Source organism: Nipponia nippon, unplaced genomic scaffold (assembly GCF_047370975.1).
Source record: "Nipponia nippon isolate SJK-2023a ecotype South Korea unplaced genomic scaffold, ASM4737097v1 scaffold_2, whole genome shotgun sequence".
NCBI lineage: Eukaryota > Metazoa > Chordata > Aves > Pelecaniformes > Threskiornithidae > Nipponia > Nipponia nippon.
This window is the reverse complement of record NW_028262336.1, coordinates 30,621,840-30,649,171: the sequence shown is the minus strand read 5'-3', so window position 1 is coordinate 30,649,171 and position 27,332 is coordinate 30,621,840. Positions and strand designations below refer to the sequence as shown.

The 27,332-nt window shown below is 35.6% G+C and overlaps 1 protein-coding gene across 3 annotated transcripts in view; it reads right to left on the bottom strand.

Annotated features, from left to right (window-relative positions):
- The window catches only part of ITSN1 (intersectin 1), a 139,112-nt gene that overhangs the window by 45,596 nt on the left and 66,184 nt on the right, over nt 1-27,332 (bottom strand). For 2 of the 3 annotated variants that reach the window (XM_087756157.1, XM_087756159.1), the window contains 8 exons: nt 27,177-27,316; nt 17,531-17,655; nt 11,907-12,136; nt 10,374-10,495; nt 8,457-8,471; nt 3,407-3,651; nt 1,595-1,754; nt 531-736 (listed from right to left, as the gene is read on the bottom strand). In XM_087756157.1, coding sequence (XP_087612283.1) covers nt 531-736; nt 1,595-1,754; nt 3,407-3,651; nt 8,457-8,471; nt 10,374-10,495; nt 11,907-12,136; nt 17,531-17,655; nt 27,177-27,316 — 1,243 coding nt within the window. The remainder of the gene's footprint in view (nt 1-530; nt 737-1,594; nt 1,755-3,406; nt 3,652-8,456; nt 8,472-10,373; nt 10,496-11,906; nt 12,137-17,530; nt 17,656-27,176; nt 27,317-27,332) is intronic. The other variant, XM_087756158.1, reaches the window with a different exon arrangement.

Sequence of the window (27,332 nt, the reverse complement as noted above, 5' to 3'; positions counted from 1 at the left end):
ACCTCCTCTTCTCCCTCAGGAAAAAAAAAAAAAAAAAAAATCTAAAATCATTCTCATTTTTATTACTAATGTTAATGTGGCCTTCACATTACACGGAATCAGATTTTGATTGTTTCATTCTCCAAGAGTAATGATAAGTGATTAAGTTTTGAGGTATACCTTTTTATTTTGGGGAAGTTAAGCTATGACTTACATAGCTGTAATTCATAAAATCCAATACACAAATTTTGTAGTTGCAAGTCACATAAAATTAAGACCATTCATTAAGCTTTATATCTTTTGTTGGTGATGCATGACCCAAGGAGGACTGAGGTCAGTTTTCTTATTCCTCATAAGAATTTCCAGGGTTGGAAGTCAAAACTCCCCAGAAGAGAGTAATATTTAAAAAAAAAAAAAAAAAAAAAGAAAAAAAGAAAAAAAGGCATTTTTACAGAGTAGATACTAAATTTTAAAATTCAAGTCTGCAGCTCTTCATATTTATTTAACTATTACAGTATAGAAGTGAAGTATGGTAAAAGAAAATAAAATACCTTGTTGACTTCCTAATGGGGCCTGAAATAAGCTTCACATATGATTTAGGAAACCACCCCTTTTGTCCTTGAACCTCTCCAAACCACCACATATCTTGCTGCTCCAAAACCGTGATGATATCATTTTTGTTGAAATTAAGGTGGTTGTCTTTTTTTGCTCTCCAAGGATACAAAGCCTGTGCTTGAAGCCCCTCCACTTTTTCGCCCTTAATGCAATTTTAAAAAACAGAGAGAGAAGTCAGTCATGCAGCACCCTTCATAAAGAAAGCTGCTTAAGGAATTATATTCTTATACTACTTATATAGCAACAAAATACACAGACTCTCCTTCAACTGTGTAAGGCAAGGTAAGTCAATTAAACTTAAAGTAATACCAGAAAAGTTTACAGTCCTCCTACATTTCTATCTGTTAACACATAATCAATACAATGCAGGATTACCAGGTTTTGCTTAACAAGTTAAATAAAGTTTTACAATTAAGATATATATATATAATAAACCTTCATGAAGCTATTTTGGCAGGACTTAAAGTAAACTTTATGAAAAATGATGCTTTGCTGCAAGTTATTCATTGTATATTCCAAATTTTTTTTTTCTCTAAGATACTAAGATATTTAGCATCTTTCAGAACACATTAGCTTACAAGAACAGTATGTTGTTCAGCTGAGAAAAAGGAAATGCCTTAACAGATGGACAGAATTCATCTGATGAGAAGGTTTGCCATTGCTATTCCACCAAACTACATAATTCACTTTGGAGTGAAGGCTATTGCCATGCAATTCAGGAAAGCCCCAAGGAAGTGACCCAAAACTGGCATCTTGCCAAAACACTAAGACTGGACCACCAAAGTCTAAAAAAGCCAGCACAGAATAGCAGAACAGAAACCACTTCATGTTAAATTCTGCCACCAGTTTTGCAAATGGATGTACACTACCTGTTCATCACTCCAAACTGAAATAGCGTACATATCTCAGGGGACTGTTTTAATGCATAGTCAATGTTTATACTTTGTCTTCCAAATGTTTGTGCTGGGTCAGAACTGTTTTAATGAATATAGGTGCTCACCTGACCCAAGACAGGAGAGGGAGATGATCCTGTAACAGTGGCAGGAGTGAAGGCTGATCGCTGCCGCAGCTGCCCTGCACTGGGAACAGTCAAAGACGGCTGAGCTGCCCAGGCATCCCAGTTATCAGTCTCCGGTTTCTCACTAGTGTTTGTTGGCCATCTGAAAAAAAGAGAATGACATAATTCCTACCGTTTTCAACTGAATAAAAACACTCATGCAGGAAGATTGTGCAGAAAAAAATTCTACATTCTAGGTTAATTTCTTTTAATTGAATATTCCATAAGCATCATATGTTTCAGGTGGAAGTAGTGCAATCAGACATAGGCTAACAATAAATTTATCTTAAAAAGGCAATCTCTAAATATAGTTGCTTGTCCTTGCTACTTAAGGCCAGCTATTCCTGTAATTTAGTTTCATTTCTTAGCTGTTCTTGCTACAACAGAAGTTCAAGTAGTGCAGTCTATATTACACACAGTGGAAAGAGGTAACTTAAAATAAATCATCATTCTCTTCAAAACTGGTTTGAAATCTTCACACCTGCACGTCACTGATGTCTCACATCCCTTTTCCTTATACATCATTTTGCTGCTTCTCATTCAAATCCTCACCTTTTTTCTTTTGCTTAAAATTATTTCCTACTGACTTCTTTCAAGTCTTTAGTTTTATGCAACCTCTTATCCTTTTTGCTATCTCTTGTCTTTTAAAACACCTACTAAATCCTATAATCCATATCTCTGCCTCCAAATACCCACTTAAATGAACAAAATCCCCTGAACTCTAGAAGTGTAAACAAAGCACCTATCTTACCTACGTTTCCTTTGCCTGTTGCTTGTGCTATTATAGTTATGATCAGTTGTTGTCCACCTAGACTGTAATAGTGTTCAAAGGCCACAACTATCCCTAACTCCTATATCATGCCAAGGATGGTATTATTAGTATAAATGGGACTCTGGGACTGACTTTGTATTGAAACTGAATAGTAATTTTTATGAAAAACATGAAAGCATGCATTATCCACCTAGGGTACAAACAGCTTTGTCAAAAGTATGATTATTCGAAACAATAAAATCCAGTATGTGCCAGACCTCTCCAGGAAGCTCAAGATTTAGTCTTATCCCCCCCCCCCCCGCCTCGTAAAAATGACTGTTTATAGTAAAAGAGTAAAAGTTTAAATAACTGGAAAAGTTACTGTGACCTATTTGATGAAAATTTTGAGATAGAACTTATTATGCTCTGTAATATCGCAGTAAGATATTTAGATTTTAATTTATAAATATATATTACATGATCAAAAGATAAGACAATTACTCACCCAACCCCATTTACATAGGGTTGATAATACTGCACAGAGCATTAAGTTGAGTTAACAAGACATCTAGGGAAGGGCACAGGTTCTACTTGCATCAGTCTTATTAATGTTGTTATAAGGAATTAATGAATCATCTTTTCATGTTAACTCTGTCATCATCATATTTTGCATAATCCAAGTTGGAAACCTTCAAAAAGGATTGGTGTCAACTAATTTAAGAGAAGGAAGGTGAACACCTGGGGATTTCCACCATGTCACCATCCTCACTTAGGAATGTCTCCCATTTGTGATGTGTCCTGCATTGCTCAGGCAGATATGATGGGAGCACAGTTAAAGTTCCACAAGGCTGCAATTTTAACTATTTAATAGAGAAAAAATATTTTACTTCAAACAAGCCATTTTTATTTTGCAGTCATGATACTCCATGTTAACTGCCACCACAGTCAAATCGATTAAAAAGGACTCCACCACATTTAAGGTGATAATCACTACCCACACATACGTTGAACTGAAGTCTGCCCAGTTATTGGCAGTTGTAGTACACTCTGTAGAAGCAGGAGTTCCTAGCGATGTAGTGGTTTCATGCACAGAAACTTTAGGTGCAGCAGCCGCCTCAACTGCTGGCTTTACAGAAGCTGGAACTTCATTTTCAGGTATTTTCTCTGCATAGTTTGCAGGAAACCATCCAGTTTTCCCCTTCAATTCTCCACCAAGCCACCCTGGTTCTCCAGTCTGACTTTCATCCACCTGTAGACGTATTAAGTTAAAAACATAACATACAAATGGAATTTTCACTTAAAACAATCCATCTCATCCAAAGTAATGAACTTTCTCCAGTTACAGAGACATGACACCTTCATTACAAATACTAGTTCCACCTAGGTAGAATTTTGTTGTTGTTATTTAATTTACCTTTGGAGGATTATGTTGACAGCTATTCCTTCTATGGCGTATTAATAGATAAAGGAACATTTTGCAATGCAATACTGCTTTGCAATTCTTTTTTTTTTTTTCTTTTTTCCCCCCAAGCCAAACTCAAAAGGATTTCTTGGTGATAAGGTAAAAAAGTTTTATTTCAGTCCTAACACATAAGCCAAGCATGAGATTTTAAACAATTGCTTGAAAGTCTGCCATAGTACAGCAGACTTGGGAGAAGTGAGTTCTAGAGAAATCCCTTAAATATTGGTATTACCTGGTTTAACTAACACAAGTTAGTTTTTAACAAGTTTTCCTAGATTTTCTCTTGCAGAAAATACAACAAAAAACCACAGCATATTAAAAACAACACACATCGAACAATTCAAAACAAATCCACAGATTTGCTAATGTATTTATACAAAACAATTCCATGGTAAGTTTTCCATACGTAAATTTGCAGGCCTCTGTTCTTTCCCCTCACTCTGATATCTTCGCCAAGTCGTAAGGGACTGGATGAAACAGGGCTATTTTTGCAGCTGTATTTTAATTCCTACTTATTGATTAGTATAACTGTGTTAAGCTATGATTTTCCACATTTCACGCTTTCCTGTTAACTTTTCTTAAACATTTCACACACTTGTTCTCCAAGCTCTACTGACAGACTACTGTCTTAGCATGCTATTTCAACAAAAATGATCAGTTTAATTTCTGTGAGCTGCAGCTAGCCACATTCAGCAAGAATCGCAGAAGAAAAGTAACTCACTATTGCTACTCCTGGTGAATTGATATGGCGGCTAAATACCTCCAAGGAAATGTCAGTTGCAGAAACTTTTTAGGAGAAAAAAGGCAATAATTATATTTGGTAATGATTTTGGTAAATTTGGTGTTCTAGCTATCTAATTTCTTTGATAGGTCAAAAGAATCTCAGTTTTCAAGCAAACCCTTACATATGAATAGGGTTTGCACCTTTGACATGTAAGTAACACCTACTTGGTACAACAATCTGCTGTGTGTAGCTGCAGATTCCCCAGCAATGGTCAAGCCAGCAGTAAAACCAGGTCAGCAGCGAAAAGTCAGATGACCAGCCCTACACGGTGGCCGGTTTTTGGCAAGAATGTCTCTCATCTGTTTAGGCCAGTAGCAATCAGTACTTCAAAATACATAAGAGTTACAAACGACAGCATAACTCAAGAGTTGACTGTGGCAGATAACAGTACAGCACTCAGAGATGCTTAAATTTGTACTTCTAAATCACCTGACACTATTTCCTAAAAATCCATTACCAATGTGAGGGATTTGTTGATAACAGAATACTTCATGAGCTAAGGAATAAGAAATAGTATCCTTTTCAGTCAAAGGAGTTTTCAGTATATGACATCATACAAAAACAGCATATAGCAGTGCCTCAAGCTAGATGTTTCTACAGTTGGAAACACACCTACGAATTCACTCTATTGATTTTAACAAAATATAACCTGGTAAGCTGCTTGTTTGGAGAAGAAAAAAAAAAAAAAGAGTGGCAAAAAAAACGGTACAACAGTGCAAACTAGTTGCTCTAGACTAAAGGTGGGACCATTCTTTTGCCTAGAACTGACTGAAATCAAACCAGAAAAGCTTCTGCCTCTGATTGTCCCTGGACTACTCATTTGAGCTGCTGATAGATTGCTTTGCCTTAGGCCAGTTGCTGACTCTCTGACTGCCTCTTATTGTAATTTGTATCCTACATCCCTCTTTTGGTGCAAAACAATCCATTATTTCTGCTTGTTGTTGGGTCCATCTTCTGTCTCAGTCCCTATTAACTCAAAGCAAACCCAGAAATAAACGGACTACATGCTTGACCGGTTCAATGCGGTTTTACTGCAGTGCAGAGCAAAATTTCCACTGCAGCACTGAATAGGATTGTTAAAGCAGCAGTATGAGTGATGGAAGGTCACAGCAGAGGGTAAATCTTGGAAGAGAGAGGGAGAAATGGATTATCAGCACCTGATGCCAAGTTGAATAATCTAAGCAGTAATAATAGTCACGTAGTTCCTACTCTCATTCAGCGGGTCAGGTAGTAACTAGAATCACTAACATACAAAAGAATCAGGACTGAAAAGCCAAAAATGTGTTATGGTGATGTTCTGAAAAGGGCATCTTTGAAATGAATCAGAGTCATACAGAAACCACTGTGATTTTTCAGAAAGAAATGTTTTGTACAAGCAGAGGAAAAGAAAAAAAAACAAAACCTACCAAAGCGTTTTAAAAACAACTGACTTAATGTCTCTTTAGAAGACAGTTTTCAGTTAAAATAATTCATAAAACAGCCTACTAGGATAGTCAAATTTATGCTTCTTCAATCCAATTAAGTTTTCTATGTATACTCATGAAAAGGCACTTTGAAGCATAATTTTAACTCTATAATTCATAAAAAATCTGGTTTCTCAGCTATTCATATAAAATATAATTTGCATCTGGTTCTGTAGTACAGTACCGGAACTTTAAATAAATTCATTTGTTCTAATTTCCTTGTATTTTTACACCCACCATCCCCAAGTCCCTACAACAAACTACCCCAGATTATTTTTTTCCCCAAAATACAACTAGACTTTAAATGTACACCTGAATAGTGAATTACAGTGTGTGTGGTTTTATTTTTTTATTTATTCAACTGTACTTTAGAGCCACAGCTTATAACTACTTAGTTCCAACAACTGAACGCAAGTGACGGCAGTAACAGCAACACAACTCCTTGCAGCAAAAGCAATAGGGCCAGTTAGTATCTCTGTCAACAGAAGGGCTGGCTTTGCAGTGGCCTACTCCACTTTGACCTGGCTTGTGTATCACCAGCCGTGCATGCACAGAAAAAGGGAAGCCCTATTTTATGGTAGATATTCACTCTACATATGAAGCCAAACCCTAATATTCTCGCAAAAAATATTTAATCAAAGCTAAACAGAGTACCATCGTCTGTTTTGTTCAACTAGCTATCCATTAAATGACCATTTTAATTCTATTCCACTTGTAGGCTTTTGATCCAGATACTTTGAGACTGCCGGAATTCCTGTTATAATGCTGAATATAAGCTCTACCAGCCAGAGGCCATATGCTGATTACGCCTACAGGGGATCTAACACAATGTCTAATGTCTATGTGTCTAATACAAGGAACATTCATTCTAACTCTCACAATCAATAACGAACAAAACTGACGAGAAACTATCATTATGAATTTGTTTTAGACGTTCCATGGAAGCTTCTTTATGAACTTCCTGTTTAACTTACATTCTTCTGCTGTCAGAGCCACTACCGTTCAGCAATTCAGTAATTCACCTGTATTTCATTGAATTATGCTTAAATTTATTTAAATAAGTTGTATTATGTAAAACGTTATCAGCAACAACAGAATTAATACGTTTACTTCAAGCTGGAGCCTAACAGCAGCAAATGCCAGCAGGACTTGCTTTGTAAGAAAGCTATCCAAAGGAAAAGAATTCCATAGATTGTGTATATATATATTTCACACACATAAGAGAAACTTAACTGCTTGAACAGACAGGGCACTGAAAGAATTTCTTGGCTCAGAATATTTGTTCCCAGACAAAAGCTTGGTTAAGTTATAGTTAGGATTATAAATCAATCTAGCTTACAGTGAAAGAAATTTGAAGTACATAGAAAGGCAAGAAGCAGAGAAAGCAGAAATCCAAGTTAAAAGAAAATATAAAAAAATCCTGTAATTAACAAGTGGAAGAACCAAAAAAAAAATACAGCCCACGCCCCACACATTCTCTAAACCATTACACAAGATACATCAGTGCTACAGATAACTAACACGTGTACTGGAAAGTCAGGCAGAAGAAAGCCCTCCTCAAATTTGCAAATACTCTTCCTTTCAGAAGAAACCCTCATCCTTCTCCCTCCTTTCAACCAAGACAGGTCTCAAGATTCATGCACAGTGTAAAAGTGCATTACACTGTTGTAAAAACTATTTACAAGCTATACATCTATTAAAGCCACAAGTCATTCTGACATAATGAATTCTGCAGTCCTATTTACATCCAGGATTTAAACCTGGTTCCCATGTGCGTAGTGAATGGATTTGGGCTTCAGCTGGATTCTTTGCTCACGGCAGTTACAGTTTGGGTGGTATCTTCTGTACAGCTATATGATTACAGGACATGATTGCACAAGCCTGCACACACAAAGCCATTTATAAGTGTTAAAATGGTGAAGTGCTAAATTTGCCTATGTTAGAACACAGTTATTCCAGGCGATACTGATTGTGTAGCACACAGTAAACTCCTAACTGTATAGGTCAGCTTAACTACAGAGTTGCATTTATGTCATAAATTAGACACACTTTAACATGTAAGCTTGTAAATTATTATTTTCCAAAAAACATAACCAACTCAAACCTTTTAGAACCACAGGACATGACAAACACTTAAGGACAGAGAAGAATCTAGGAGTCCAAATGCCCATTATCAAAAGTAAGTTCTGGTCCATTGCACTTAAATTACTTTTGACAATGTGAGCTAGTTTGTTAATTTTACCCTAGGTGAATTCAAAAACAAGTAAACTACATGGTAACAGAATCTGTGTTTATGAAAATGAATAAATTGCATAGACTTCCTAACAGTCATATAGCACACTTACCCATTCCCTTTTAACCTCCATCAGGAAAGCAATGATTTAAAGCAAGGCAGAATTATAACACATTCCACAAAAGTGTCTTACTTACATTAAGTTTTCTAAGAGTAGCCCATTTAAGCAATTACTACAGAGCAGGAGATAAATCCCACAAGAATCAGTCATCAGGTTTAATTATTGTCAAAAGTAAGTTAAATAAAGAAGACTGAGAGTAGTTACTCTACTTCTGTAGAGTAAATTAAAATAAAGTCCAAAAGTAATATATAGGAAGACAGATTACCTCAAAGTCTCTATTTAAAATGTGTGAAGTGCTCCTTAAAATCATCTATTTTTGGCAAAAATGTTATTTCCCTGCAAGTCTACATAATAGTGATCGCTCTCCCTCAAGGAAAAAAAACAGTTTACTTATATGCCTAGACTACAGACTATTTCCCAAGAAAGCAAGACAACGTAGCACATTGCAATAGCCTGGGGAGACTCAGGTACCTGTATTCTCTCTCATTTAACAGCTGACTGACCAATACTATTTCTTAATAACACATTGCGTTGCTATTCAGGATGGCATTGGGCCTCTTCCCGAGTCATTCAGTAGTGCTACTAATCCAGGACTCATCTTTTATTTTCATAAAGTAGATTCTAATGTCACAAACACTTCAGTGTGACACAGCTGAATCAATTAAAAAAAACACAAAAGGCTGAGATGAAGGCTCATCTCCCCAGAATACATGCTTTTTAAAAAGTTATCATTACAACTTATGAGAGCCTACAAGGTGTATTTTTTCTAAAATCCATTCTTACTAAACTGTGCCAAAGCGCAATAGCTCTTAAAATCTATTTTGTTGGGTAGAACACTATAACGAATATACTTTCCCACAGTGAACAAGGTATCATTTAATAGTTACACTAGGAATTTTCTTTATGAACAGACGTACGCACATTAAGATCATACTAGTAATTCATTAATATCAATATACACGTTTAATAACTGCAGTCATTAACAACAGAACTATAATTTTAGACAAAAGCAGAATATCACTTTACAGTTTAATACAACAGTTATAGGCTGACCATATCCCCATATCTCATCATCTACTTAAAAAAAAAAATAAAGGAAATTATTCTGCATCAACACACCTGCAACAAAATTTTTAGGTTTTGAAGTTTCCATTTTTTAGAAATGACATTTTATCTACTGTATATCCTCTTTAAAATAAATGTTAAAGTACCTCACAAAAGAGTTAAGTAGATAAAAAGAAAAAAAAAAAAAAAAGTGGAGTAAATTGTCATACAAGCAATTCCAAGTTACAATTATACTAGATCATTATGTCAAAAACTGTCACCAAAAGAGCTGTATAAAAAATTGCCAGTATTACTGAAGAAGTATCACCACCATACAAAGACTACGTTAATGTTTATGTGATCATGACAGACATGTAGCCATCTTGTAGTTTAGCGTAACTGTTTCACATAGTATTACACTGGACATCACATTCCCTAAATAAATGCAGTTTTCCAAATTAAAAATTTTACACTGCTCTTGTACTGCTCCTATAAAAAGGTGAATTTCTTATTAGAAACATACTTATTTATCAAAGCCAGTTTTTGATTCCACACATAATAGCCACTCTCTCAACGGAAAATAACAGTAACTTTATTCCCTAGGTACCTCGGAGGACAAGAAAGCTCTCACTGAGATAACTTCTGTATAGGAACCTTTTCAAACACTTTGACAGACACGCACAGCTCAGCATACTAAGAAGCTATCCACTATTATAATAGGGCTACTATGTCATATCACACGATTTCAGTATTCACTGAACTATTTTGCTCAAGTCCGTAAAAAATCTTGCCATATATAATTTCAATCACACAAGTGCAAAAGCTTAAGTAATTTTTTCAAGTAATATCACAATCCCTTCTTACCATGACTATGTCGCCAGGCTGAATAGTGATTTCATCATGGCTTCTTGATTCAAAAGGATACAGTGCTCTGTAATACACTATTTTTACATCCTCCTGAGCAGAAATGGTTAGAGGAGCTTTTTCTGAGCAAAGGAAAAAAAACACACAGATACAAAAGGGGGGGGGGGGAGGAAATCAAACCACATTATTTTTAAATATTTGAAAAATGAGGTGAACGTGGAGACAAAAATTAACAAACCTTACATTGTCTGTAGGAAGTATATTATCCCCCTTTTACACAAGGGGAAATACAAAACTGAATTATTTAAAATACAGTTTTCTTACCATTTTCCTCTTCCAAACATCAGGTAAAATATTACTATATTTTATCTTTTATGATATATACAGCTATTTTCATAGAAAGAATCATGTACTTATGATGCAACATATATGACTCCTCAAATGCTTCAATGATTTTGTAGGTTAAATCTGATCAGCCATAGGTTCAATTCAAACAGTGATGTTCTTGCATATATCAAAGGTATCCCAAGTACTTATAAAGCCTGCTTGTGTAGCAGCTTCATTTGCAACCTGACTATACTTCCAAGAAAGATGTTTCAGTATGTCTTGATACATATAGATTGACTGAAAAGAGGTCACTTACAGATGGTGTTTTAAAAAAATTACATGCTAAAGATGCATTATTAGAAAAAGAAGAATACAGAAAAACCCCAAAGATATAAGCTAAATTGCTCTTGTATAATGCACTTCCTATTTTGCCTACTAGGTCATAAAAGTGCCCTCTGCTACTCTGCACAAATAAAACCTAGCAAGAGGACATATTAGATTAAGTCAATTCTAGATTTGGGCTAAAAGACAGAAGGTAATTTCCCCTTTATGCAATCCTTTGATCAAATATTTAAACAAATGTTACATTCCCAATCAGTTCTCTTGTGTATGTATCAAGTGTATCAAAGCCACTTAAGAGGGAACCATGGTTCCCAATACAGGCAAAAATCAGGTTATAATGCAGAGAAAGAGCTCTCAGCTGAAAGCGATCATGCGTGTAGCAGAAAAAAGGGGATTAAATCTTAGACTTCAGGTCATTTGTTCAGTAAACAACATGCATAGGGAAAGGGGAAGAGGAAAAAGGGTAACTAAATGACATATTGCTACTACTCTAAAAAAATCCCACGGCATATATTCCACACCGAAATAAGAATTGTAAAGAAAAGCGCAGAAATAATTTTTGACATCTTGGATCAAGATCTTACAACAACTTACAGCTAAGATTCTCCTTTCAGTGGGCACTGTGAGTCTCATCAACTGTGCTTTACACTCTGCTAAACACCATACTTTTAGGAAGAATAGTGAAGCCTAAAAGAACAACTTTGTGGAGTCTAGAGCTCAATCCATGCATGATTTATTTTAATAACACTAGCAATCCAATCTTGAAACATAATATTCTTCTGTACTAAATGGAAAGACAAAATAGAAAAGAATTGTTCAAGAGGGATGTGCAACAGCATTTTTTGATTTTTTTTTTTCCTGTACCTGCATTTGACCAAGGAGCCTGGACAGCTGGCTTGACTGGCTCTTGATGTGGCTGGAAAAGCTTACTCAGTTTCTCTTGCATTTCCTGTTTCCCCTTATCCTCACTTTCCTTCTTCTTGGTTATTTCTTCCCTTTTTTGCTTTTCGTCTTCCTGAATTTTTTTTGGCCACTGAAGTTCTTCTTCTGGTTGCACTCGATCAAGCCGCTGTTTGTCCCGTTCCTGGATTCGCCTGTTGGACAATTAAGGTGTTTTTTTAAGCCAGTCAAACAGAAGACCATAAAAGTGAGTTGTCCTTGTGTGTGATCTATAGTATAAAGTGTACTCTTTATGGCTTTTGCATACCCTGTAAGAGCTGCTAATTTTATTTTGGTGAGTTATCAACCACTCCACAGCATCTTCTTACACAATGACTCCTAGAGGGCAAAGGAGAAATATTCAGGAAGATTTGCTATGACTCTGTATGTATTCATAGAAGAGCGAGCTGTGACTCTCAGACAAGTGAGAGAACACTACTTCATGTAATCTACTACTAAGTGCAGGCCTCCATTACCTTGAGTTGCTTTGTCTTTAAAAAACTACCTTTAATATAATTTAACTCATGTATCAATTCTGTACCTTCACAATATGATTCCACAGAACTCTAAAAGAGGTACAGAGCAACCTGAGCACACAGAAATGATAAGCTAGCTATGTTTTGGAGTGGAATGCAAGATGGGAAAAAACATTCAACACTATTTTTTCTTGCCAGAGCTCTTCAGAGATTTGTAAATGCTATACTTGACCTTCTTTATGGAGGCTGTGATCTCTTCTCTTCTACAATGACATGAAAATAAATATATTTACCTATGTTTTTCTAATTATTGTATGAAACTTTACACAGGTATCTTAGAACAGTCTCTTACTCAGCTCACAATACTCTGAAAATTATAAACTTGATAACATTCAGTATCTTACACTTTCAGTCCCACCTCTTCAACTCAACAACATCTGAGTCTCAACTTGGGGATTCAACAATATTTGAGTATTCTCTTTTCATAGTTTTCCATGGGACTAATAAATCCTATACAGTTGTTTTAAGTGATGAACCATATGGAGAAAGGAGGAAGAAAAAGAGAAAAAAAAAATCTCCCTTGGCTGAAGAAACAAAACTCCTCAGCATCCAAAAACCCAGACGTAAGCCCTTCAGTTCCATGTAACTGTAAGACTGCTTTTCAAAATCTCTTCCCAAGCAGTCTAATTCAAGCAATCTGGGTATCCCATTACCTCAGTTTTGCAAGTTACCGTTTTCATTTGCCCCACAATTCCTTTTATTTAATCTAGGCCTGTAGGTATCAGCTACAGTTATCACCAGACATTTTCGATAATTAATTCTTACCATGAAGTTTTCCCTGAAACCCAATAAGCAGCAAATTATATACTTCAATTTTTATGTGCTCAGCACTGACTTCAGCTCTAAAATGCAGGAAGAAGTCAGGAATACCAAACAAATTGGTTCTGTTTATTTTCTCAAAGCTACAAACATCCCCAGCTAAGACTCAAAATAGCCAAATCAGGAAAAAAAAAAAAAGGCAGTAATCAGAAAATATGGCAGTTCTGATCCTCCTGTTGAGGGGCAAGGAGTAAAACCACCTGCAAGCTTTGTACAGCACCGTTGCAGAACTATTCAGAAAAATTTCACATTCCCAACTGTGAAAGCTAATAAGTCCATCCCCCCAACAGAGGACAACAGAAAAAAAGAATAAATATTCTCTGCTACAAACAATTTGCACCGGTAAAAATAACTCCAAAGGGCTATAACAGATGCACAGTGCGCTTTATTTTGTTCCATGAGCTATTCCACTTCAATGCTTTCTTCATACTTACAAAATTTTTAGTGACAAACACATGACAACAAGCTGGTCATTACAGACTTGGCCTACTATGTAGAACATATTGTGTCCAAGGGCAACATGAATTCCTGGCCAAAAACTGCATGGAAAAAAAAATTAATTCCTTAAGGGGAAAAAAACACTTTCCAAACAGTAGATCGGCACCAGAGGGCAAAAATCTCATCTCTATCAATGTAAGTTTTGAGTTGACAAGAATATTTTCTGAGAGATGTCAAGGTACCCATTCTCTGTTTAAGATGGCAGCTACTAACTTGCAAGCTCAAAAAATTCTTTGGTTCTCAGTGAAATTGCTGATACCATTTCAATATTCCACATCAGTATACCATGAGTAGAGGCTAAGACACCAGCGTGAAGGACATCACTTCCTCCTCTATGAAATACTGCTACACTTTTCTGCCTTCAATGTAAAGTCATCTCACAAGTTAATAAATTCACTGTTCTGAAAACCTCCTATTTTAATCACTGAATTTGTCCTTTGTATCATAGAATCATAGACTACCAGGTTGGAAGGGACCTCAAGGATCATCTGGCACAACCTTTCTTGGCAAAAGCACCGTCTAGACAAGATGACCCAGCATCCCTGTCCAGCCGAATCTCAAAAGTGTCCAGTGCTGGGGAATCCACCACTTCTCTGGGGAGATTATTCTAATGGCTGATTGTTCTCATTGTGAAAAATTTTCCTCTTGGGTCCAATCGGAATCTCCACAGGAGTAACTTGTATCCATTACCCTTCGTCTTTTCCATGTGACGCCTTGTAAAAAGGGAGTCTCCCTCTTTTTTGTAGCCACCCTTTAAATACTGGAACATGGTGACAAGGTTTCCCCTAAGCCTTCTTTTCTCAAGGCTGAATAAACCCAGTTCTCTCAGCCTTTCCTCATGTCGCAGGCTTCCCAGGCCTTTGATCATCTTTGTGGCCCTTCTCTGGACCCTCTCCAGCCTGTCCACATCTTTCTTGCATAGCATGGACCAAAACTGAACACAGTATTCCAGGTTTGGCCTGACAAAAGCTGAGTGGAGTGGGATAATGACTTCTTTATCTCTGCTGGTGATGCCCTTGTTGATGCAACCCAGCATCCTGTTGGCTTTCTTTGCTGCAGCAGAACACTGTTCACTCATATTGAGCTTGTTGTCCACCAGGACCCCCAGGTCCCTTTCCACAGAGCTGCTCCCCAGCCAGGTAGATCCCAGCTTGCACTGCACTCCTGGATCATGTTTTCCCAGGTGCAAGACCTTACATTTGTGTTTGCTGAATTTCATAAAGTTCTTGTTAGCCCACTCTTCCAGCCTATCCAGGTCTTCCTGCGGGGTGGCTCTCCCTTCCAAAGCGTTCACTTCGCCACTCAGTTTGGTATCATCAGCAAACTTCATCAGGGTACACTTGATCCCGTCATCCAGATCACTTATGAAGATATTAAACAGTATGTTCATTTCCAAACTAGTCAGAGCCAATTACTCAGCAGTTTTGTTGCAACACTGAAGGGGCACCACATACACACAGCTCAGTTGTCTTTTGACTTGAGTGGTGTCTTACCTGGTGAGTTTAGTCAGATGAGCTTTAGATGGGAAATTGAGTTTTTAACTATGTTTCTGGTAGAGTGATTAAGTCGTCCCATACTTATAAATCAGGTTTTCTCTAACTGCTGGAGCGAGAAGAGCAGATGAAAATCTGTGTTGGGGGGGTGTGGGGTATGTGCGATTTCTTTTTTCCTTCCATAGAAGCTGCAGAATTTTCTTCTTTCATTGTTATGGAAGCTAATATAATGAGTTGAAGACAAGGAAGGGAATAAGAAGAGACAGAGAAGCTAAAGAAGCTAAGAAGCTAAAGAAACACAAGCCTAGGTGTGAGCTCCACAGCTTGGGGCTATGAATAGAAAACTTGATATCCTGCTCTTTTCCTTACTTCAGGACTCCTGATGTGCTAATTATTGTGGAATATGACCTCTAATCTGGGATTTACCTATACTTGTTTTTACTCTTTTAATTTCCTTTTTTCTCTCACCAACCGCATTATACCACTCATGCAATTCTTATCCCAAACACCAAGATTAAGCTCTATTCATTGTACTCATATGTGGGTTCCCCCCCCCCCCCCCGAACTGTATATTACTCCCACAATTGTACAAGTCTGCATGGAATTAGCCTTAAAATAATTAAGACTAATTAGCCATAAGAGGTCTTCAAAAAGACCTCTACCATCCCCAAATATGTATGTCTGTATCTTCGTTTGCTCAATTAAGTTATATGCACAATTCAGTGCATAATTACTAACAAAAAATTGTTAAGACGATTCTCAGTATAAAGTGATTGTGGTTATCCATTAAGCCAAAGTTTAAAGTGCACATAATTATGATCTTAAGATTATTCTTTCTTTCTTTGCTTTCACTAGAGCTATTAAAATGCAGCATACTTCCGTAATCATTACGGGGCAGTATCCAGGTTATGAGTATTACTCATTTACCTTATTCATTTTGGTGTCTGTTGGAAATCAGTAAGACTAGCACACTGCTCATTATCAGGTATATCAATTACGGTTATTTAGAAGCTTGAATATTTGGGCAGCATGAGGTTTTACATTAGCAATAATGTCTGAATGCTCAGCTGGCATGAGAAGTCAGACATGAAGTTTTCCACGGCAGAAGTTTTTTTCTTTTTTAAATCTGTTTTTTAAATTTCCATTTTTCTGGAAGGAAGTGGATTATTTTATTTAATATTCTGCAACAGATTATTTTTAGTGTTCCTACACTCCCAATACCTCAGCAGCCTTCTTGTTTTCAAGGCAAGTTCCAACATTATTACCATATTCAATGTAGTTATTTCTTTGTGATAGAAAGCTGTTTTCTTAGAAAGTTTGCTATTTCTGAAGTTGATCTTTAAGATTTTTAAAGGTATAGGTTTTATGCAAATGATTTAAGAATTATCTAAACTTAGTTGCTTTCTACATATAAGATTTCTGTTTGAAGATACAGTTTTCACTGAGACTTTTTTTTTGTTTTGCCTGAAATGTAGAAATTAAGTTGACTCACCAAATAGTAACACAGGCTATCAATCTGCTTTAGGTCACAGCCCATGTAATGCTATAACCAATAATTTAGGACCCCTTGTTCCCAGGCATTTGTTTCCATCCCTTGATCAACATCTGTCTACATTAAGAGGAGTAAGTAAACCCTTGTAAGTAAGTAAGTAAAATTGCTAAAAATTAAATCAAACAGCTACTTATAAATGATGTCAGAATAGAACTGGTTGCTAATCTATACACCATTCATTTTATGTGAATATATTATAAATACATGTAGAAAAACAAATTTGAAAACATGTAGAAAAACAAAGTGTGTAGCAGAAAAACATTAGCTCTGTATTTTATGTTAGTATAAAAGACAGAGCTAGTTAGTTACACTGTTCAAGAACCTTTCTAGGTGTAGAAGTACACTACACACTTAAGAAACACTGCTGAAATCTGTATGTATCACAGAGTTAAGAGAACAGACAGATGTAGAAGCTCATCTCCACAGCACACTTCTCATTCAAGGATAAGTCAAGAGATTCCCTTGGTTTTAAGGGGGATCACCTGCACTGAAATTAAACTTGGCCTAGGTCTTGGATACTTTTGCCATTTAGTAATATATTATTTGAGATCACATTACGCTCCTAGAAACGCAAAGTTTATTTTATTTGTTTGCAAAATGCTTTGCACTAACATCTCTACAGAAAGGGCTTAAATTAGAGCAGTTTGTCACCTTTGAGCTTCTTTTTGCTTTTCCAGTTCTACTGTCTTCCTTTCTTGTTCCTTCTGTTTCAGCCTCTCAGCTTCCAAGTTCTTTTGCTTCTGTAGTTGCTGTTTGTTATGTATTTCTCTCAGCTCCTAGAGAAAAAAGTAAAATATGTGTAAACATATACTATGTGAATCATAACTAACGGCCCCATATATTTCTTTGTGAAGTGAGAAAACTTGCAAATGGTTGGATATCTCTGTTCAAACTTACAGCATTGTGAAATGCATTGGCAGACATTTAAGGTAGATTTCAAAGGTGTTTTCCTGTTTTTATCCATATAACCTGAGATGTTAAAGGGTTAAAAAGCAAGAAAGCCTTTTTTAAATTGGACTCTAAAAAGCTGACAAAAGTTTGACAAAGCTTAATCTGAAAAGTCACTTATGTTTTAAGTTGTTTGCTAGTTTGTTGAATTAATTTATTAAATTCCATACAAAAATCTGCCTTCTGAGATGCTCATAATAGTAATTGTTTCAGTTAATCGGTTTTATTTTGAAATTAATGGTGATTTACTAAAGAATCTTCAGAATTGTTTTATACCCAAGAGATTGAATTCCTTAAGCAATGTCTTTGGGATGAATTGTGGCACAGAGAGTATTCATCCATATACAAATCAGTTTTCCTCTAATTAACTGTAAAAACATTACCTGAAACATTTATAATATAAATAATAATAACAACATCATCTTTTCCTCAAGATTTGTTTTCTGCATTAACACAAATACAAATTTTATCCCGAATCTCTTCGCATAACCTAGAATTTTGCATCAGAACTCCTCAGAATTACAAGGAAAAAGGATAACTTTACCTATGACATCTGAAATTTTTCATTGAAAATAGTTCACTTCAAAAAATTGATGTTTTAATGAAGATATAGTGCAGACAAAAATACGTATAAAAAGCAGGAAATTGCTTCTAAATCTGTATCTTAATAACGTCTACTTTTATTGAAATATGTTATGACTTACACCATGCAGGTTTGTTTAGTTCTTGTATCCTTAAAAGATGTATCTTAATTCATTCAGGGACTGAAACAGTTAATCTTGAAAGTATTTGGATAGTTTTTCAGAAATTCACAATCTACAAATTAGCCAGATGAAGCCTTCCTGTAACCACACTCATGCACTGAGTGAAATGTAGAAAATTATGTAAGAGTTAAAAAACAAACAAAAAAACCCAAACAAAAACCAACCAACAAAACCAAAAAAACCCAAACAAACAAAAAAAAACAAACAAAAAAAAACCCAAAACAGAACTAAATATCAAGTGATTCAAATCAAAGGGCCAAAATGAGAAAAGTTTCAGCAAGTTATTTTCACAACATTATTAGTAACTTCTTAGCTATAGTTTCATAAAAGTTGAAAGTTAATACTTGTTTATTTACAGACTGTAATTGCACTGTCTAAAAAATTTGATTAGTGAAAGTAATACATGCATTAGTGCTGAAGAACTGCACACTGTGCAACATCAAATTTTAAGATGTCAAAATAACTACATTATGAAGAAGAGCAGCATAGGACCTTTGCAAGGTATTAAAAACACTTCTGATATATCGATGAAAGTTTAAAAAAAAAGTTAAGATGAACGTTGTGTCCTACCTCTCAGTCTCATTTCATTAATGATCCTCAATTTTAAATTCAATGAAAACTGAGTTCAACATCATTAAAGAGATAATCAGTTCTTATACAAGTTTTAATTAAAACTCTGCTAAGGCCATGAAACTCACTGAAATACGGAGATAATTTGGGCAATACCATATTTTATGATCATCATTATTTTCCCTAGTCACATTAAAGCTTAGTAGATAGTTAGGATCTAGAATGGATATTGCAGAATGTAAAATAAACTACTCTTGCAAAATCACCAGAATTATTCAGGCAGGATATTGCCTTTGGGAAAATTCTTAAACCCTGAATGCCCATGGTTATAAACATTCATTCACAGCCTTATTTTGGATTAAGGAAAAGGGCTACTAAAAAGGAAATACATTAGCAATATTGAACATAATGGGTTTTTAGTTGTTGGCCCATAAAGAGCAACGAGGAAATAAAGGGATCGGGAGATTGCAGTGAACACACAGCTGGTCAACTGCACCTGGAGCCAGAGGCGGCCTCTGACAGGACTATACATTTCTGAAATGCTAACTAGAGTGAACAGTCATTTTCAATAACTGTATGTTATTAATTCAGCTTCTTTAACGTTGTTACACTTGTAATATATTGAGGTACAAAGGATTTGACCCTTGTTTCAAATTAACTTCTCAGGGGGAATCACAGTCCCCATCTTCTCTACATGATCACCTGAACCCTTATTTGTATCAAAAAAATACGTACAAGTGCAAAGGGCAAATATACAACCATAAGAACATTAGCAGTAGAGTGATTCACAAGCATTCATCTGAAAGGACATAGATTAGAAAATGGCACAGCTGAAAGCAGTTTTCCACCTGGCCAACAGTATTAGGAATTTTTGTAGATTGCAAAAATCCATAAAACTAAGTATCTGCAAAGCTCTTGAAACTCAAAATACTACTTCTGTGAAGTATCAAATACCTTGACTAGTATTCATGATTTTTAACAAGCTGTTTCTCTCTTTTGGGTAAAGAGACTGCTATCCAAAGCACAGGTTTCCGACTCCTGCATTTAGTTCAGCTTTAGCACAGGCTTCCATTTAGAAATCCTTTGTTGTTCTACTTGCTCTAGCTTTCCTTCACATCCATGTCCCCTCCTGTCACTTAACTTTATATGCCAAGAAGGAATATGCTATTGAACAGAGAGATCTGGGATAGTCACGCATTTCTAATAAGGCAACACTGAAGATAACCTGTTGTTAGTTGCAAAATTTTAAGCTATTTAGACAACAGTGCTTTCCAGGCTTGCTTCTTCTTCCCCTTTGCATTTGAAGGCTATGCTAGTTAAACAAAAACCCCAATACATCTCAAAAGCTTTGTGTGAGACAACCCAGATGCAAGTATCTAAGCTTAGTTTACTTTTTAACAAGAAATTTGTAAACTAGAAAGAATGATTCCGTTCATCTACATGCGCAGAATCAGGAGGAATCTACCTCTAATTCAGAATATTGGTATTTCCCCCCATCAGAAAAACTTCCTGAATTCACAAATACATAAAAACAAGTTACAACTTGCAAGACACCTGTGCACCAAACATTATTTACTTCCACTAGATGTCCAATTACTAGGCTACCCCAAACTTTATATTTTAATTATAGTTTAGACATGTAAGTTTATCTCGCCACTAAACGTATGATATATGCCGCTTTTACTGCCAAACAGAACAGTGGGGAAGTGGTAGCGATGAGGCTCCATGTCTGGAGCAAGTAGTTTCTCATACTGAGCATATATAGCAGGGTCATTAACTGCTGCATCGCAGCAGTGAAGTGCTGCTGCCAACTCTGGTCCAAATAATTAAATTATTTTGTTTGCTTATTTTGTCATTTTATCTATATGCTCAGCTAAGTTAGGATCTCAAGGGACATTTTAATAATTATTTAAGTTTTCCATAGACATTTTAACACATTATTCCTTCCCGGCTAAGCCAATGTGCTTAGTGTATTTTGTGAAGTATTTTGTGAAGAGATTTTTCTGTGACATACCTGTAACAGTTAAGAAAAACTAACCTAGCTTATATACTCTTAGCACTGGATAGAATATTTTTGGAGATTAAAAAAACGCAATATATATCCTTCTTTCCATTAGCTAGGAAGAAATAAAGATTTGATCGGTATCTCATGAAACACAGATGCTCTGTTGCTTTGCCCAATATCAGTGGGAGGATGGGGGAGAAAGAATCAGCATCTCCCACAGTGTTTTTGGACACCAGTTGAACAAAACTATAGTAACATTTCAACAGTCAACAGAATGAAACACTTGCCAGCTGAATATTCAGCACGGTCCTACACTCATCTTTTACAGACACAAGCAACTTAAAAGCTGTACATTTACAAATCATATATTGTAACTCCAAAGACATAACAATACTTTGCTTGTTTCTGGTGTGCAGGACAAAGCATGTCTTACCTTAAAAGCAGAGAGAAACTGTTACCTTTCCACTTAATTCACAAACAGACTAACAAGTATAATTTTGAGATGTTACAATAGCCACATTTAGGTACCCACATAATATTGAATATGAATTAAAATATGAGTTTCATACAGCAGAGTAATATTCACTATATACAGACAAGTCGTATTGCTATGAAAACCTTAAGGTTAGAAATGTAGTTGCTTAAGCCCAAATTTTGCATTTTGACAGAAAGACAACAGAACTTAGGATACTTCAGGGATTACAATACAAGGTTTCTTTCAAATCTTCTCCCCTTGAGACAAACGAGAGCATTTCATCCCAGAGGAAAGAACCCTACAGTTCTGTGCTCACTGAGGCCTTCCCACAGCAATGCTCTTCTACCTCATTCCCCAGCTCCCAAAGCACCTGCTTTGTCCTTGACAGAGACAGTTCCTCCTTTCACCCCATATTACAGCTATGGGGGATTTGATAAAGGGAATGTATTGCCATCTCTCATATCTGGAATCACAAATTACAGTGCTGTGTAGGAATAATTAACATAAAAGTGTTTTCTTTTTAAAAGTTCTGAACATCATGACCAAAATAGGTAATTAACTTGAAATCTTGACGTTTCAGATAAGCAAAAGACAAAAATCACTAACTAGTACCTTGCCCAGATTGCAATTTAAGGCATACTCCTCATCTAGGCAGTAAGGATTAGATAAAGAATCAAGTTATAAACTCTTCTCTTTGGTTATGTTTTAGTGCTAGCACCTCTTATTAAATACTAACTTAGTTAAACACTGCACACTCATCTGTTTATGGTAAAGTGAAGCACATAACTGGAGGAGGTTCATCACTCAGATTGAGATAGTTGTGTACTGCCTGAGCATGGCATGGAGACCTTTAGAAAGGAGTCTAAGTAGTTGACGCAGCCCAGGAGAACTGCCAGGCACTGCAGCATTGCATCTTCCATTGCCACTGACTGGAAGAAAGAAATGCTCAAATGTAAACAGGCATTCATATGCAAGACTTGTCCAGTGCACACTGACCAGACAGGGACTGACAACAACTGGAACATGACACATAATGTAAAACATTGTTAAGAACTTGATTCTACTTGTTCACCACTTTTCCCAGGCACTGAGAATAGCTTCTCAGCAAGACTAACGTATTTCAGAAACACTACTTTAGTTGCCTTCTCCTGTGCAATAACACAGATGAGCTCTAAATACTTGATTCTTCTATGCTATACGAAATTATTATTGGGTCTCTGGAGACAAGAACCATATTAAGAATTATTTTAATTGCATTATTTGACAGTGTGTAATGACTGACTCTTGTGAAATTTAAATGTAAATTCACACTGGGAGTAGAAAGAATTTGTAAAGGTAAATTATAGTAGGACTATACATATACAAACAGGAAACCTAATAAAAAAGCCTAATAAAATTCTACAGAATTATTTTCTGAAGTAGAGAAAATAAACAAGTGCTTAGTTACATTTTAATAATAACTGTATCAATTTTAATTATTAGATTTCTAGGCTAACATTTTTAAAGAGTAATGGAAGTTAGACTCCTTCAACCATAATTCAGGACACAAAAAAGCAGCCCAACTTTCAACCTTGTTACAAACTCAGGCACTTACTCTATAGCCAAATACAACACTATCCACAGGACTCTTATCTTCTCTGATAAAACGCCTCAAATCTGATTTAAAAGGGTATCTGACCAGCTGTAGGCTAAGGTACCTATTTCTCTGCCAAACAAGTACTAACAGTTTCCTGAAACCATGTTGTTCTACCTAAAGATATTCAATAAAGGTACTTGAAACTACCTGTTTTGAAATATTAATAATATTTTATACTCCAGAAAGTTTTTGAAAAGGAGCCAAATTCTATGAACATTTCCAACTCTTGAGATGTTAACTTGAAACAAAAGAAACTGAAGTACTTGAGCTCCAAAGGACTAATCACAAGAAATTTAAGTCAGTTGTTTTGGAGGGACAACAAAAGATCCAGTAGAAAAAAATGTTTCATTTATCTCCCTAGTCAGTCATATATGCTATTAGACATGAAGCAAAGATGATGGCATTTAACACCTGTTTTAAGTTTTCACTTACTGCAGAACACAAAAACTATAATATGGAGGCAAATGCAGTGCAATCCACTGTATACTACTATGGTGTAGTCAACAAGTTGACCCATATAACCTAAAATATATTGGAACATTAAGTAAACCTTATGGTGTCATCAATGAAAAGGCACACTAGATACTAGTTAAATCATTCATTTTATCTGGTACTATCGTGGCATATTTGTGTATTCACTATCAGTAGATCAAGTGAAGCCAATTTCAAGAGAATGAATCAGAAATGGGAGTTTTGCAAAATTTAAGGATATATTCACATAGGAGATAATGCAACCAACATTCATAGCCAATAAGGAATAAATCTCAACAATGATGACAAAAGGTTATAATTTAATGCTGTCAACTTCACTGTCTCTTAAGCATTTCATCAAAACTAGCTTGGCATGTACCTCGTACTCAGAGAGCAGTAGCTTGCATAGTTACAATTTTGGTTTTGTTTTCTATTAAATTAAGCATTTTGACTAAGTAAAGACATGTATGACTCCATCTCCGTGTAGGGAATAAGCGCAAAATGCTGTAAGATGGTATATACCTAAAGAGTATTTAGATATGCTTTTTTTTTTCTGGGAGTTCGCAAACAATACCACATCATTCTGCTTCTCGTCCAGAAGCTAGTTGTATCATAGAAGACAAGGCAAGCACCAGTGCCTCTCCATCACTTGTCAGAGAACAAAAGCTGCACAAGACAGTGTCAATTATGGCGCTGCCGTCCTAACAGCCACCCCATCAACTGTGCATCTCTCAGTAAGAGCAGATCATCATAAAAGTAGTCTATCACTTTTAACCTACAGGATAATTTAGAAACAGCCTTGATTAAAAATGGATTTTAAAATTTATTTATTTATTTTAAAAATCTATTTCTATTAAACATTTCTGTATTTCCCATCTTTACATATTTTCCCTTAGTTTACAAGATAATAAGCCTCTATTACATTTAGAGCTCAGATATGGTGGAATTTTTGATACATTATTTGAAAAGGTTTTACATTTAAATGTGAGCGTTATACAGTTGACAGATAATTATACAAATTGCAAGGTATTGTGGCACCAAATGAGCCTGCTGTATTTATGCACCCAGTTACTAATAAGTACACAAAAAGTTCTTCTGTTAATTGGGGAAGCTATTAATTTGGCAATTATTTATAAGCCATTTTCTATTTCAAATGTAACAGTCATCTTTCCAGTGGCAGCTCCTAAAAGTTGTCAGAGATTTTTGATCGTTTAGGTAAAAGTATCTGAGAATTACGCAAGTTCCTAGACTACTTTGTTTTGAGCAATATTATTACCTAAGAGATAAGTGTGTTCTGCCTTGGCTTAAGGACAGAACTTCTACTTCACACAAGCTCTAATAAAACTATGAGCCTCACGAGAGCTTTCACTAGCTTTGTGCATGAAGTCTCACATGCAAGGCATTCCGAGAGCTCTCTCCACAAGAACAGCAGCCATTAAACCACTGCTGCACACACAGCATCTTCTAAGAGGTTTCTCTTAGTGCAATGGGAGCACTACAACCATTCCATGCTGAGTCCACAAGAAGGTATATATGCCTTTCTAGATATTTGAATCTAGCCATAAAATCGCCCAGGCCCCCAAAAATACATCTTGCACATCTAGAGAAACTACAAAAGGCAGAAGTTACAACTCTCTCTCAATTAAGCTCCCACCTCTCAGTTTCAATAGTACAACTACCCCACTGCCTTGTTTTCACCTCAAACTCTTCTCTTCCAAGCAAGCAAAGAAAGCTGCAGCAAGGCAAAAATACCAACATACAGCATCAAAAAGTGGTCTTCCTATTAAGCACTGCTTCTATGCATTATGAAACGAAGAATACAGCACCCTCAAGCCAGAGGAAGCTTGCTGAAGTCTTCCCAAAGAACTGCCTACATAACTAATTTTCAGCATTTAAAGTGATAACTAAGATTTGAACACAGAAATCAATTTTCCCATTAAACTGCAAAATAGTTTACAATTAGACGAGGCATTCTTGGATGGATAGCAGACATTCTGACAAATCGATATCTTTGTTTAATGTGCGTTTTCAACTTTTAATTATCATTAGCTTGTTATTTGTTAAGTCGAGCCCTTCAGTATTTAAAATATTGAATTTTGCTTGGTTGGTTGGTGTTGTTTTTTTTTTTTTTCTTTTTTCCTACTAAGATTATTCACACCCTGCCCATTTATAAGCTATTAGGTCATTTATGATGAAACCCAATGCTGACATTAATTTTAGAATTAATACCCTTTGGTCATATTTATCTGCAAAACACTTCAAAAGGACTCAATTTAAAAAGAAAAAAAAAAAATCACCCAAAAAGCATGACATGTTAAGTGGTGTCCAAAAAGCATATATAAAAAAAAGGTCAGTGAGGTAAACCATTCTGTTTTCTTTTAAAATAAATTGCGAACATTTTGTTTGGTCTTGTGTCTCTTATGACTCTGCAGAGATTCTCCCCTTTCCACCTCCCTGCTTCAGATCGTGAGAGTCATCTTTGAATTGGCATTGAAACAGGTAGTGGTACCGTCTACAGCTTTTAATTTTTTCTATAATGATTAATAACTTTTAACATTAAAACAAGCTATTTGTTGCTTAACTTCAAACACGCCTTCCATCCTAAAGCATGATGCAATCATAGTTGATCTAATTTCAAAACAACTACAGAAACATTAATGTATCTATCATAGTGCTTTTCCTTCTAAATACTTGTAGCACAATTTATTATACCTTGCAGGAAATTAAGTATTTTTCTAGTCAGCTTTCAGAAGAAACAATCAGTTGAATTAGCAGATAAAGTACTTTAATGTTAGAATATTTTATGAAAACATGAAAAAATGATTGCTATTAAAAGTTTGTAACTAAAGACTGATTTATAACTTGTCTCTGAAGAACATTTCCTCTACTGACTTTTGCAATTTCCATAATTTTCTTGTGCAGAAATAAACAAAAATCACACAGTTTTAACAAAAGACTGATCAATAAAGCATGAAACCACAAACAACAGACAACTACATTCAGGAACAAGCATGAGCTTACGAACAGCAGATAAAAATTCTGCACGTCAGTAGGAAATCAAGGCTCTTTAATAAAGATTTCAATCTGAAGCACTGATTCCAGCAGATTTGCTGACCTACTACAGTCTTGCAGTTCTTTGATGCAAAAGGACAGAAACTAGCAATTTGATATTTTCAATCACAGATCTGGAATCAGAGCTCAAATTTATTCTTAAATAAACTCTGCAGATTAAGTTGATTCAAACTCTGAGTGTGGATGCTAAGTAGTATTTTCTTAAAAAAAAAACAAAACAAAAAAAAAAGATTCGAGAATGTTCCCAAAACTGACATTCTAAATCAATCATTCTAGTTAAATATTTTTTTCCATAATCCAGTTAGAAAATAATTAACTGAACATTTAGAAGAAAGGGTTAAAAAGTCTAGGATTACCTTCAGTTGATTATTGAAAATATCAATTTCCTGAAGTTTAGATCTGGTTTCTTTTTCTACTTCATCTAGCTGGTCTCGAAGCTGTTGACGTGCTAGTTCCTTGGCTTCTAAGGCTCTTTTGATAGTCAGAAGAGAATCTCCTGTTTTTAAACATAT